The sequence below is a fragment of the Lissotriton vulgaris genome, chromosome 5, assembly GCF_964263255.1.
Source record: "Lissotriton vulgaris chromosome 5, aLisVul1.2, whole genome shotgun sequence".
NCBI lineage: Eukaryota > Metazoa > Chordata > Amphibia > Caudata > Salamandridae > Lissotriton > Lissotriton vulgaris.
In genome coordinates this window covers 1,123,269,685-1,123,283,434 of record NC_141693.1, presented here as the reverse complement: position 1 = coordinate 1,123,283,434, position 13,750 = coordinate 1,123,269,685, and the positions used below count along the sequence as shown (strand labels likewise).

The 13,750-nt window shown below is 44.0% G+C and overlaps 1 protein-coding gene across 1 annotated transcript in view; it reads left to right on the top strand.

Moving 5' to 3' along the window:
• Window positions 1–466: 466 nt before the first annotated feature.
• The window catches only part of LOC147712075 (guanylate cyclase 2G-like), a 427,466-nt gene continuing 414,182 nt past the window's right edge, over window positions 467–13,750 (top strand). The window contains exons 1-2 of the mRNA XM_086919591.1: window positions 467–592; window positions 4,563–4,707. Of these exons, the coding sequence (XP_086775717.1) occupies window positions 482–592; window positions 4,563–4,707 (256 nt within the window). The 5' untranslated portion in view covers window positions 467–481. The remainder of the gene's footprint in view (window positions 593–4,562; window positions 4,708–13,750) is intronic.

The window sequence follows — 13,750 nt, the reverse complement described above, 5'->3', positions numbered from 1 at the left end:
GTTGTTTTTACTACCCAATATAGTTATTCCCAATTCGCCAATTTTTTGATGCATATAAGGCTTATGCAGCCCTTCTCGGATTCAAACTTGTAACCAGCAGATCACGGCAGAAGTCAGCAACGAGTGTTTAACTCCAGCCATCTTTCCGTTTTAGCCTTTGTCTTTTGTGGAGCAATAGCAGTCTCCAGTGTTTTTTTTAAAACGATCTATCTATCTATCTATCTATCTATCTATCTATCTATCTATCTATCTATTAATCGATCGATCGATCGATCGATAGATAGCTAGTATTTTCGGCAATATTGTGCCGGGAAAGATTGATTTTTTTAATTGTACACACCATCAAATGTATATATCAAATGTTTGAATTTAAATATATCATTGTTAAATGCTTAGAAATTATTTCCTTTCTTAGGACACTTTTTGGAGAAACACATTGCGCAGTGGAATCAATAACTCCCGGGCTTATGAGTCTGTCTTCATGATAGCTGTCACAGCAAACGGGGGGTACTCGCAGTACGATTTCTTAAAGCAGGTCTTCGAGAGAGTGAAAGGACACCCCTTCTACAGTTCAATCACTTCGGAGGATCAGGTTTGTGTATCTGTGGGAATATACCTGTACTTTTTTATGTAATGTTTAAAACCCAGAACTACCTACTTTGGCCCCGATTGCCAGTATAGGTGGTATTTATCGCACATAAGGAGTAACGATACCACAGGTATGTCATTTATCAAGTGTGATAAAGTTGCTACTTTAATGAGTTGTTGAGGAATAACATGCGTATTTTGGTGTTTAACGCACCGAAAGCCACTTGATATAGTAAATACCATATATTTCTCCCCTCCTTTAATTTTGGTAGGTTTGGCTTGTCGAAATGTAATGAAGGTTGAGTAATTAACACATCCAATAATTATTGTATGCGTTGAATACCTAACAACTTGTAATTCCAACACGTTTGTAAACAGGGGTTTAAGCAGGGGTTGGAATTAACCACCCTACTGATAATTAGGCCCTTTAGAGCTATTGGTGATGCCATATGATATAAGCATTTACACGATATGTACTGCCAGGGATAATAAATGTGACTTACATTTTTTGACTGTAACCATGCCTACTGCATGTGGCTAACACACATTATATACCCTGCAACTGTATGTAGTGTATGCCACACAAACATAAAAAATGTAGCCCTCAGCAGTAAGCTATGGACCATGCTCTATACCATTCACATGCATCAAACAGAGTATGCATCTTTTTAGCAGGAAAGTTGTCTATTGCATGTCTATCACATTTACCTAGAAGACGCCGGACACAACATTGACCACCACTCAAATAAATCAAACACATCTTGAGTTTATTGTAGGGATGTGGTACACCAAACATACCCTGAAGCCTTTGGCTGCAGTCCATTTTTAGTGCACATATGGTACAATCAAGATAAACCAAAAATGGCCTTCAGTCTTTGGCTGTGGAGTGTAATTAGTTGGGCAAACAAATGATGAATGGAATGCTGAACAAATCAAACATTCACCCCCAGTCAAGAGTTCTGGGTTGAATTCATTGTTCTGTTGCTCACCATGCCACCCTAGTCCAATCCAGCCAGAACTGCCCAAGCCAGGTTCTCCCTGGACCTCAAACAAGCCTCCTGGGACCGGTTGTGGGATATCACCGATCATCAGCCAGGCTAGCTTTAATCCAGTGGCACACATGCAAGGGACCCACTTTCGTGGTCAGAAAATGTGCATTTTGTGAACCATTTAGATACACCAAATATGCTTTATTGCTTTTTACCGACTATGCATATTGCATATGTGGAACCCACATAGTAAATGTACTGTGACATTGAAATATTTGTAATACTCTGATATCTTTAAGTAAAAACTACGGATTTCAGCCATTTACCATGTTTTGTAAATGTAATTGATGCCCATAGGACATGGGCATTGTCTATGCACTGTGTTTACCATTCACATATACAATCCTGGGCTCATTTCCACTGAACTATGTTTCATGTTTTTGTGGATAACATACAGAAAAGAGTTGCCATAATACACCAGGTTGCTCACATTGCCAGCTCTAAAATTCCCCTGGATTGCTACATTAATATTTAGAATAATGTTCCACTGAGCAAACTGATAAGTGGAAACACAATGAATTATATGCAACAAAAACAATTATTCCATTGAACACCTTTATCTAGTTATAAATAAATGCTGTTGTGAAAAGCTTTCATGTAAGATCGAAGTGGAAGACAAATAGGAGGCTTTTATACTCCAGTCTGACTTCCACCGCTCTCCAAACTTAGCTATTCAAAGATAAAGTTAATCCTGCAATGTTTCCAATGGCTAATAACTAAGGGCCCATATTCAGAGTTTGGTGGAGAGAGTACTCTGTTGGAACGGCGATGGTACCCTCTCCGCATAATTTATAGGTGGAGAGAACGCAGACAGAGTAAAATGTACTATGTCTGCATAAGCCTTCACCCTACGGCCTCACAGAGAGGAAACCATCAGAAGTAAATAATCCCTCTTTCATAGTTAGAGTGGGTGGTCAGATGGCTTTTATTTTACTGTCCCTCATCGCCAGGTATATCCTGGTGGTAACGGACGCTAAAAAAAAAAGAAAAATCATCCGACACTATGGTAGAAAACTCTCATAGTGTGAGGTTCATAACTTTTTTATTTTTCAAAAACAAATTCCCACTTTGGGAGTTTAAAAAAAAATGCTTAAGAAAAGTTTGATAGCCGCCTGTTATGTTTGACGAAGTCATCTGTCAAATTTTTCCTTGACCCGAACTATTATGACCATTCTGGTCATCAGACTTGAGGAGATTGGGGTATCTGGCCTGGCCCTGGACTGGTTGGTCTCTTATCTCGGTAACAGACACCAGGTGGTAGCCTTGCCGCCCTACCGTTCTGACATCAAGAAAGTGGGGCAGGGCGTACCTCAAGGGTCGGCCATTAGCCCTATTCTATTTAATCTATACCTCTGTTCCCTGGTCAGACTAATTAAGTCCTTTGGCATTGCGGTCATCAATTATGCCGATGACACACAACTTATCTTCTCGTTCGAGGGTAGGGATGCTGTGTCGCAGGAGACTTTCCATCGTTGCATGACAGCTACCGCGGACTGGCTGAGTCTGAATTCCCTGCAATTTAACAGCTCAAAAACTGAGGTACTGTACTGCTCAATGGATCGCACCCCCCGGCCTCTGCCACTGGATTTTCGGCCTTCTTCCTCCCAGGGCACTGGGTTAGCGGCAGATTCAACTCGGAATCTGGGTGTGATGTTCGAATCCAACTTACAGCTAGACGCGTTTGTCAACAAAACTGTGGCCACATGTATGATGCTGCTTCGAAAATTGCGGAAGATTCTCTCTCTGCTCCCGTCTCATGCCCGCCCAGAGGTAGTGCGTAGTATCATCTTAAGCAGGCTTGATTACTGCAACGCGCTACTTCTGGGCCCGCCAGCCATCCTAGTGGGTTAATTGCAGCGAGTGCAGAATATGGCTGCTAAGCTGTCTCTTCCTAGAAGGCGTCTTGATTCTTCTTCCTTGGCGCTCATGGACCTTCACTGATTGCCAATCGCCCAGCGCATTGATTTTAAAGCATTATGTCTAGCTTTTAAGGCCCTCCATGGTCAGGGGCCGTCTTCACTGCAGGCGATGTTTTCCTGGTATGCTCCTACCAGACCCCTTTGTTCTTCATCAGCCTGTTTGGTGGTAATCCCTAAAATTGTGAGGACTCGGATGGGCGGACGCTCTTTCAGATTCACCGCAGCTAAACTTTGGAATGCTTTACCCTTGCCCTTGAGAAGTAAGGAGGATATTTCCTCCTTTAAAAAAGGACTAAAAACATACCTCTTCCCCGGGATAGTGTAAAGATCGAGGCAGTATAACATTGTGTATGGCTGGTCAAAGTCAAAGCGCCAGGATACCCGTTGGGTGACAGTTTTCGCGCTATATAAATATGCCATACAATACAATGATGGTGGGTCCTGTAAATGTATAGAGATGTCTTATGAGCTGGAGGACATCTCTAATTTTGACAGGTGAAGTAAAGACAGTGAGGCAGACATACAGTCCTCCGCCAGTCTATCTGTCTTTAATCGGTCCGTCAAACCCTAAGTTAACAATTAGAATAATTGGCACATCTCAAGTAGTACCCCTCGTTTTTATTCACCATGTTCTGGAAATGAAGGTAATGGGAGATGAAATAAATGACAAAAAAGAGAGACGGCTACAAGATAGGCTTGAAACGTAGAGTGTGACCTACGTGGAGTGAAAGCCGGAGAAACCGAGGAAAAGGAAAAGGAAAAAATATGAAATGATAGAAAGATTGGGTACAGACATGTTACATGCGTTTGTGTATTGATATATTTGTGTGTTGGTTCATAAAGAATAGATTTTTTATTTATTTTGTCAGCAATTTTTTGGTAAAGTGTGTTTATCCAGAATGATAAAATGGAGGATAAAAGGCATATCTGGTAGGGAGAGAAAACTGTTGTAAAATAACAACTGCACTTGTAAGGCTATTAAAACTGCAGTTTTCTACTTTTTCAGGTGAGTCCTTACTCAGCATATTTGCATGATGCTGTGATACTTTACGCCATGTCAATAAAAGAGCTGCTAAAACGTGGAAAATACATCCACGATGGAAAGAGTCTTGTCAACCAGCTCAGAGGCTACAACAAAACCAGGTTTTATGGTAAGCATCTTGTTGGATCAAAGATCACTACCTTAGAGAGACTAAGTGACCGCAGTGCACCTACAGCAGCATCGTTTGTCTTTTTTTATTTATCGCACTGGCTCAATATATCCCGTTAAGTAACAGAGGTTGTAATTAGAATGCTTTAGAAATCTCCAGAATAAATCAACAGATATATCACCAGTCATCCTAACATGTAACCTTGCTAGAGCATTAAGTGAAATGATAAATGGTTTCACAAACATTTTAGAAAATGTAGATTATATCTGTAGGTCACAGGCACACAAAGATATGCAGGTCAGTGGTTTTTGTGGGGGCTGGGACAAAAAATTGCAAGCGGGCACTTCCATAGCATGTGCACCTGTTTCTAAGTGAAATAAATTATTCTTGAGGGAAGGAGAAAATATGGCTCCATCAATTGCAAAAAGTGATCCCAAATTGCAAAGTGACTTTTCGCGAATGGACTACTATTCTGTGAACTGACCTACGTACAAATAGTGCAGCTGCAACAAATTTTGGACGGAATTCTAATGAATCAAACATTCACCCCTGGTCATGAAATCTGGGCTAAATCCATCATTCTTTTGCTCACCATTCCACCCCAGTTTGGGCCCAGTCATATACAAATCAGTTTTGATTCTGCTCCTCATGGGAAGAGTCCAGCCCAAACTGCCAAGCCAGGCCCTCGCTGAACCAGAATCAAGCATCCTGGGACTGGTTTTGGTGTAATACCCTTTAGCAGCTAGGTAAACTTAAATCCTGTGGCACAGCGAGCAAGGGACCCATGTCTGTGCTTACCCATCCCACTTCTACAGTTGCAAGAGGAGAAGGAGGAGAAGTCACAGATTTATGGAGAGACCCCTCATTTCCATCACTATGCTCCAAGCCTACATTCTAACAATAAATCAACTGGATATGGTGGGTGATCATCCTTCTCCTTCGAACTTTTATTGTGGGTGCACCGGAACCTAGTATTGACAAAGGGACAGGCTTGACACCCAATACCCTGGGAAACTAAATGCTGCACTTCATTCCTTGTTGCTCTATTGGCAAATATTCTTTTACTCTACCAGTAAATTTCTGGCCATTGTCAGGTAATCCTGCTCCAACTACCTACCCTTCTGTTCGTAATCTTGGATTTAATATATTCAGAGGTCTCTCTTTCTCTCTCCTATCAGGTACACGGATTGGTTATCCACTCATTTTTCTCTAATGCGAATACTTCCCAAAAGTCTGTCTGCCTTTTATCTTTTGTCAGTCCCATCCTGTGGTACTTCAATTTTACATTTTCAGCCAGCTAGATTATTGTAATCCACTATTTATGGGTGCCCCAGATTTTCTCCTCAGAAACATCTACTCCTTTCAAGCTGCAGTAGCCAGACTAGCCATGTCCCCCCTCGCTATTCCTTTTCCTCTGATGCCCTGGATTCCTTAGACTCGCTACTGGTGCCTAAAAGGGTTATGTTTAACCCCTCTATTGCATTCACAAATCCATACTTCAATTTGGACCATGATTCTTATAGGTGACCTTCAAGAGGTACTCCCAAATCAATTGTTATGCTCTGCCAATGCCCACCTGCTCACTCTTTACAAGTTTAAGAGGGCACGTGGTGGCAGACAAACCTTCTCTGTACAGTATACACATCTGTGGAACGCTCATCCCTCTTCTCTTTGATCTATTAAAGAATCACTGACTTTTAGGAAAGCATTTAAAACCTGGCTCTATACCCTTTAAGCCTCTTCATGCTGGTAAATGGTTAGTATCAGTTGTTTATCAGCACTAGGACACCTTCTTGGGTAACAGTTGTGATCTATAAATGTAATTAATAATGCTGATAATAATAATTCCTTGCCATTGGAGGATTTCAGGCAGCTGTGTGAATTCCAGGTACACAGCCCACTTTAGTAAGACTCTGAAGTATATCATGACTCTCCTTCTTAATTACACCTCAGTATATGATATTCCCACAAGACCCCAAAGTAGTAAATGATGTCACAGCAAAGTATTATGAAATCGGTGGATTCCCCAATACCATTCAGACATTTGATTGTCTTCCCAGGGTCTCTGAGTAAATTTATCAAAACAAGAAAATGCCACACGCCTGTAATGGTCAGAACTGGTATTCAAGTGTAAGAGGCACACATGAGAAAGGGCTTACATCATTTATATGAAAATACGAGTGGCACTACATTCGAATGCATTCACCATTACTATTTTCAGTAAAATGGCCATAGATTTGAAGATAGGAAGAAGCCCTCAGATTTTTGCCTTAACTGTTTACTGGCTGTAGAACTGTTAACCAGTGGAACAGTGATTGCGCTCCCCCTTTCAACATAATGTATTTGGTATACACCTGATTGACATATTTAACTTAACAATAAGTCCCTATTATATGGTACCAAGGGTGCCTAGGCCCAGGAAGTTAAATGCCACCAGGGTACCTATTGTGCTATCCACTACAGTAGCAGTGTAAACATGGTTTCAGTCCTACGAGTGGAGCCTGACTGTAGCAGTGTAATAACTGCAATTCAACAGTCAAAATCAACTTTTTTGACAGGTCAAACCTCCTTTGTAAATACTAAACAGTCAGTCCTATGTAGGCATTGCCACCCTTAACTCAGGCTGCATGGAATTTAAAAGTAGGACATGTAAAAGTTTAATGTTAGCATGTTCTTAAAGTGGCGAACAGTCAAAAGCTATTTTTAAGGTTGGTAGGCCTAGCTCTACTACATAGAAAGCCAGAGTACAGAATAAAAATCCTAATTCTGTATCTCAGTAAGGGGACTGCTTAGAAAACTAATTTAAAACTATTTTAATAGTTATTAAAAATCCAATTCAATGGTGAGGTCTGATTTTAATAAATGTTAAGGAAAAGTAACTTTTAGAAAGTTACCTTTCCCTGTTTGTAGTTCATGGAGGCTAAGCCACTGATTAGCATTAAATAGTAGTGAAGGAGGTGTGAAATGCCTCCCCAGAGGAAACAATAGGCTGACCTGAACGGGAAAGATGACTTCTCTAAGCTTCACTGAAAATGAAGGAACGGGCCTGAGGGCAACCGTTTTGACATTAAAGTGTCTAATCTAGGGGTGGGCAGAACTCATGGAGTTTTACTCTGTGAAATGCTGCAGAGTTACATAAAAACTCAGTGAGATTCAGCGGATTTCTGCCCACCCCTAAAATGACTGACTCACCCTTGCATCCCCACAAAGGAAATTGTGGTGTATCCGTGTGAGCGGTGTCCTGCTAAGTGATGGAAAGTTGGCCACCCTACTCTCTGGCCATCCACATCTGGAAGTGATCTGCATATCTTGGCCCCAGTGCTCCAGCTACCATTCGACGCACACAGAGAACTCCACAGTGCCCCCAAAGTGACATCCCCTCTTAAGGCCCAAAGTCCGCTCTTGCTTCTTTAAGCCCATAACTCGTTCCAGATGGAGCTGCCACATCAGAGAACACACTCATAGTCTGTCAGGAAAGCACAGAGAGAGGGACGCCCGCTCGCCCCACAGATAAAAATGTTAGTATAAATGGTGGTAAGGACCTCCATCAGGGCGAAGCAGAGATCTCGCTAGCCCCCCTTGCCCAATGCTCAGAGACTACCTGTCAGGAAGCTGCAAGTTGTACAGTAGCCTGCACATTGGTTAGGCTGTGCCGGACAAGCAGCAACTCCACAGGAGGAGTGGCATGGGTAGGCGGAGAATGGAAACAGTGTGGAAAGACTGGATGGACTAGACAGTGAATCCAAAGGAGGGCAGCTGAAGGCCGGTGATGTTGACCCTCAAATCTGGAACAATACTGTCATCCTATGAATGCTTTACAAAATTGCTACAAAACAGTGTTGCTTAAAAAATGGAATCATTTGTGAAGGATACATAGAGTGGGCGGTAAACCCCACCACGCTGCGGAAAGCGGAGTTTCTGCTGAACTCTGTGTTCGAATGGGCAAACTCCGTTGACAAAGTTGAGTTTACCACCCAGCTCTAGTCAAATGCTGTTGGGTTAATATATAACACTTTGGGGCACACTTGAAAGGCAGAAAACAAAATACTAACACAATTCTTGTGCATCCACTATCTCTTTGCTGGAAAATTATACTTTGTTCTACCTGTCTGTCTCTGACACTTACATATATCACTTGGGACACACATGGGAAAAAGGATGTCAAAACAATTCTTGTGCATTTACAGTCTGGTTGCGGGAAATACTACTTGTGTATTATCATTTTGTGCATACAGCGGCTGCTTCAAGCTGAATTTTAGTGTTAGTTGTGGAAGGACACTAGCGGCAGAGGCTCCTCCGCTAAGGCGGGGGTGCGTCGTCCCATTGCTTCAAGTGCAAGCTGAATACAAAAACAAAATGATAATAATGCTTTTTTATTATCACTTTTATTTTTGTATTCAGCTTGCAGTTGAAGTGGCTGAGCTCCCCATGTCGCTGGGAGGAGGATTGGTGGCTGCACATAAAGTGCGCATGGCGGTTTGGCCGGCCATCTTGGGTCGGTCAAACCATTATGCACACTTTGCGTGTTCTCCAACTAGGCTGCATTACAGTCTGGCTGGAGAACATGCACAGCCTGCCAGCCCCTGTCTGAGCACCAAACAATAGCACTCAGACCAATCACAACGCTGCTGTAAGGCAGCCTTGTTATCGGTCAGGGTTCTGGGAGCCTGTGTGCTTTGCTTCCTGGTTCCTGCTGCAGAGAGGATGGAGGAGCGGCAGCCAGTAGTATTAGGTAAGTTGTATTTTATTATCCACGTCCCCGCCACACCACCCCCTTTGGGTAGCAGCCGCCACTGGACACTTGGATTACCATAGTACTCTCCACACACACACATCAACAGCCCACAGAACCCAACAAACCGAAGATGTTCACCATCTTGAAAATATCCACAGTGGGCAGACTAGGACACGAGAACATTTACCCCATCGGTTAGGGCATGGCTAGGAGTCATTCCCACTCACCAGCATGTGCCAGGCATAAATCTGACATCTCCAGGCATCCTCTTCATAACACTTCCGGACCTGAGGAAGAAAAGAAGTGAATTGGACCGGTTATCTGTGACCTGAGAGGAACCCTGAAGGACTGGACCTCCTCCCTCTTGTACCTAGGACAAAGAAGTTGAATTCAAGGGTCAATTAGCTGACCTCCTGGTCAAGCCTCAGGGATACAACAAGGTGCACAAGATCTTTTTTGCAACTGCCCAGCTGATCATTGGTAACAGGTCCTGGCCTGGGTCCTGCTGTTGGCCCCTGCCTGACACCCTGTGAGTTTCTAAGTGCCTTTCCAGAGGCCTTGGGGGATTTAGAGGTGTATAGCTGTGTTGGAGTGGGGCTTAAAAGACTAAAGCTAGAAGGTAAAATCTTTGACTAGGACACACCTGGTGGATGTTTCAGGTTCATGCTCCATCACGGTCAGAGTCAAATTGTGCCTAGGTCTAGGTTCACCGCAACCATTGCCAATATAGAACTAATATAGGAAAGAGGAGCACTCCGCTTGGTTGCTTACTGTTTTTAAAGACATTTCTAAGAGCTTAGATTTGGCATGCTACAGGGGCTGGCATGCTGTCTAATCATGCCTGGAAAACCTACTAACTTCATTCAAGTTTATAAACTTGGTCTCTGTGCACAATATCCTGAGGGCTACTGCTACTGAATCTTTGAAAGCAAAATACTTACATTCATTAAACAATAAACAATATAGTTGAATACTAAAAACAACATGAAGTTCCAGCACCAACTGACACTGGTGTGAATTTTAGAAACACAAATAACATTTATTCTCTTATAATCACAAAATGATGAAACATTCTTTGTTGGAAATACAATCCTTGTAGACGATCTTTCAGATGCCCGCCCAATGCATTTCGGGCCATAACCTTTGACCATCATTGGCATTGGGACTTTGTGTTTTTTGGTCCTATTTCTAAGTAAAACTTTAAACATTCATAACTGCCGTTCCCTTTATTGGATTTTTGTAATTTTTATGCATTTTGTTTGGTAGGTTTTACTCTATTTTGCTAATTCTGTTTGGGATTTTTTTGTTTTGCATTTCTACTTTATTACTGTTTTGATGCTGCGTAAATACTTTGCACGGTGCCCTAAGATAAGCCTGTCTGCTTTGCTTCATGGATACAAAGGTGTTGAGCTCAGGCCATTTTAGTGGGTTTAAGGGTTAATCCTGACAAGTGCTTTGATTAGTCACTGAAGTGGGGTTGCACCCACTTCAAATAATAACCCAATTTCTTACTTTTTTGATTTGCCGACAAACACTTTATTCTCTTGTACAATATATTGCAGTTCACACTAAACATCAGTCTGAAAATAATTATTATAATAACTCATCCTTTACTCGAACCCTGACCTAGGTACCCAACCTAGTTCAAACTATCACTATCCCCAGTAGCACCATGCTATCCTTTCCCATCACTACCTAACTCATCAGCAAAACTAAAACACTACCTCCATCTACCCTATTGTACCTCCCACCCTAACCCATCTCTCCCTGTCCTCTGACAGCTCTTTCCAAATTACCTTCCTAAACCATCTAGAAAGCCTAAAGAAACCACATTATCCCAACCACTTAAGGGCACTTCCACAGAGTGAGCATCACTATGCAGTCTTCTTGGCTAGGATCCTCCTTAGCCTCGACATCTACAGTGTAGGAAATTGGTTTGTTGGTTGACTGTCAGGGTGAGGGACAAGCCAGCCCTAAATTAACCTGTGCTCAACTCTCTGGTGACAAACAGCAACTTTCAGAATACCTGAAACCCCCCCACTCGAAGAAAAACAGAGCGACACAGTAGTGGTACAACGGATGACACCTGACAGTAGTCATGCTGGCTTCTGTGTCACTCAGAGCCTCCACCTTCTGCCTATTGATGGTGAGTGACCGACTGCCTACACTCTAAAGTATTGGAGGAGATGTTGGGTTGAGCACCATCCCTTTGTCACTCAGGGTTACTAGGGTAAACCTACTAGTCCCGCCCGCACTAACTGGGTGTTGGCACAGCTCTGTAAAACAGATGTTGAGCATGTTTTCCTTCAAAAGTAGGTTGTACAGCCCAGTATAATCATCCACTTTCCTACCCCTCACCCAGACCTTCGGTGCCTGCTAGAAATGGGATTTCTGGTTGGTTAAGGCTTTCTCCAAAGCCAGGCAGAAAATGTGTAAAGCGGATGCGCAACACACACACACAGCAGCAACACACTAGGTACACCACAAAAAGGAACTCCACACAAGGTTATATATAAAAATAGCCTTTGTATTACCATAAACACATTATATCTTAATCACACAGGCCCACTGTGCCAACTGGCCCTGGGCGGCAGTATTTACAGCGGATTATATACACAGGACAGGGCCACGTGAGCCACTGTCAGCACTTAGTAGAAATAGCACTTAGAACATAGAATACTTGTAGCATGAAATAACAATTGTAGGACACAAGGAGTAACCACTGGTAAAAGGTAGGAACACTCTACGCAATCCTAATCCCCTTAGGCATAGATCACGCAGGAAAACATAAACTCACTAGTATAAAATCTACTATGCAAAACAACCTCCTAAGCATGAAAACACAGTTAGAGGTATCACAGGCATAAAGGCATTGCACATTACGCATAAATCACATTAGCAAGAACCATGTAATTACCAACATAACCACAATAGGCAATTATCATCATAAACACAGTAGGGAATCACCTTTGGCCAAAATCACATAGGATACTGACCCCAGGCCAACTGGCCTTCCATAGGGGCTCATACGCCCTTTGTCCAACAGTGTCAGGGCAGGCTGCGCAGGCAGCCACGAGAAGAGTGCGCAAGAGTTTAGGACCTAAACGTGGCAGCTGCCCACTACTTGCTGGACAGCTGTAGAGTCCCAAAGATCATGTCCCTTAAAAATAAGGAGAACCTAAACGGTGCAGCTGCCCACTACTTGCTGGGCAGCTGGGAATCACTCAACAGGGGCAGGGGCTCTCACTGGCCCTCAGAACAGATTGCGCCCAACATTGGAGCCACGTGGGGCTCTGAAGACAAATAAGGGCCCTGGAGCATTCTGGCTCCCGAAATCAACTGTGCCCCAGGAGAACCTTGGCTCCTTAAATAACCAACTATGGCCCCAGGACATTGGAGTCCCACTCGGGGGACTCGGTAAACAATGGCCCCCCACTGGTGGAGCCTATCAGGCTCTAAATAAAATGTTGCCCGCAATGTTGGAGCCACGGGGCTCTTGACAGACCACAATGCGGCACTTGTCGTGGGAGCGGCCCTCTACCATATGGGGCCGTTCGGGAAGTACACTTCGATGGTGCCTCGCTCAGGCACCAACCCTTCCTCCACATGGAACCCGCACTCACCGGCTGCTATGGCAGGGGCTCCTCGTTGTCCGGTCCGCAGGAGAGCTCCCGCTCCTAGGGGCTCTCCCTCCGCACTCCCCAGCTGCACTCCGGGGCTCTCCCTCGCTCTCGGGGGCCCCGGGGGAGAGACGCCGGCTTCCTCTGGTCGCGTCGGGTGGAGGCTTGGTGGGCTCCCGTCCTCCGACTGCACTACGGCCCGTGGGAGCGGCTCACGGCGGCAACCCGAGGTAGGCTCCCGGCTCACAAACCAAATCCCTCGCGGGGTGGGCACCTGCTAGGGCTACACTAATAAAAAGAAAAACTGCAAATAGCGGGATGAGCACCCGCACCAATAATCCAAGGATTTCTAGGGAGGAAAGACCAGCGCTTCCCAGGCCCCAATTGTAAAAGTCCAGGGAAAAGAATGTAGGCAGGGGGGGCAAATGCTGGGCCCAGGGGCCAGCTCACAGGGTCCTCCAGCAGGGAGGCAGTCCCCAGTAGCGGTTCCTCCTGGTGCCCAGCAGTAGCCGGCCCCCCTCTCAGGTCAGGAACAAGTGAGAACAATTTTACAAGGGGTGTCAGCCCCTTTTTATAGACATCTTTCCTTTCTCTTTCTCTGCAGGGCAGGGGGAGAACCAGTTACAACTGGTTCCTGAGCACTTTGTTGTGCTCAGCTCCTCTCCCCATTCACAGGACAGGCTAGGGA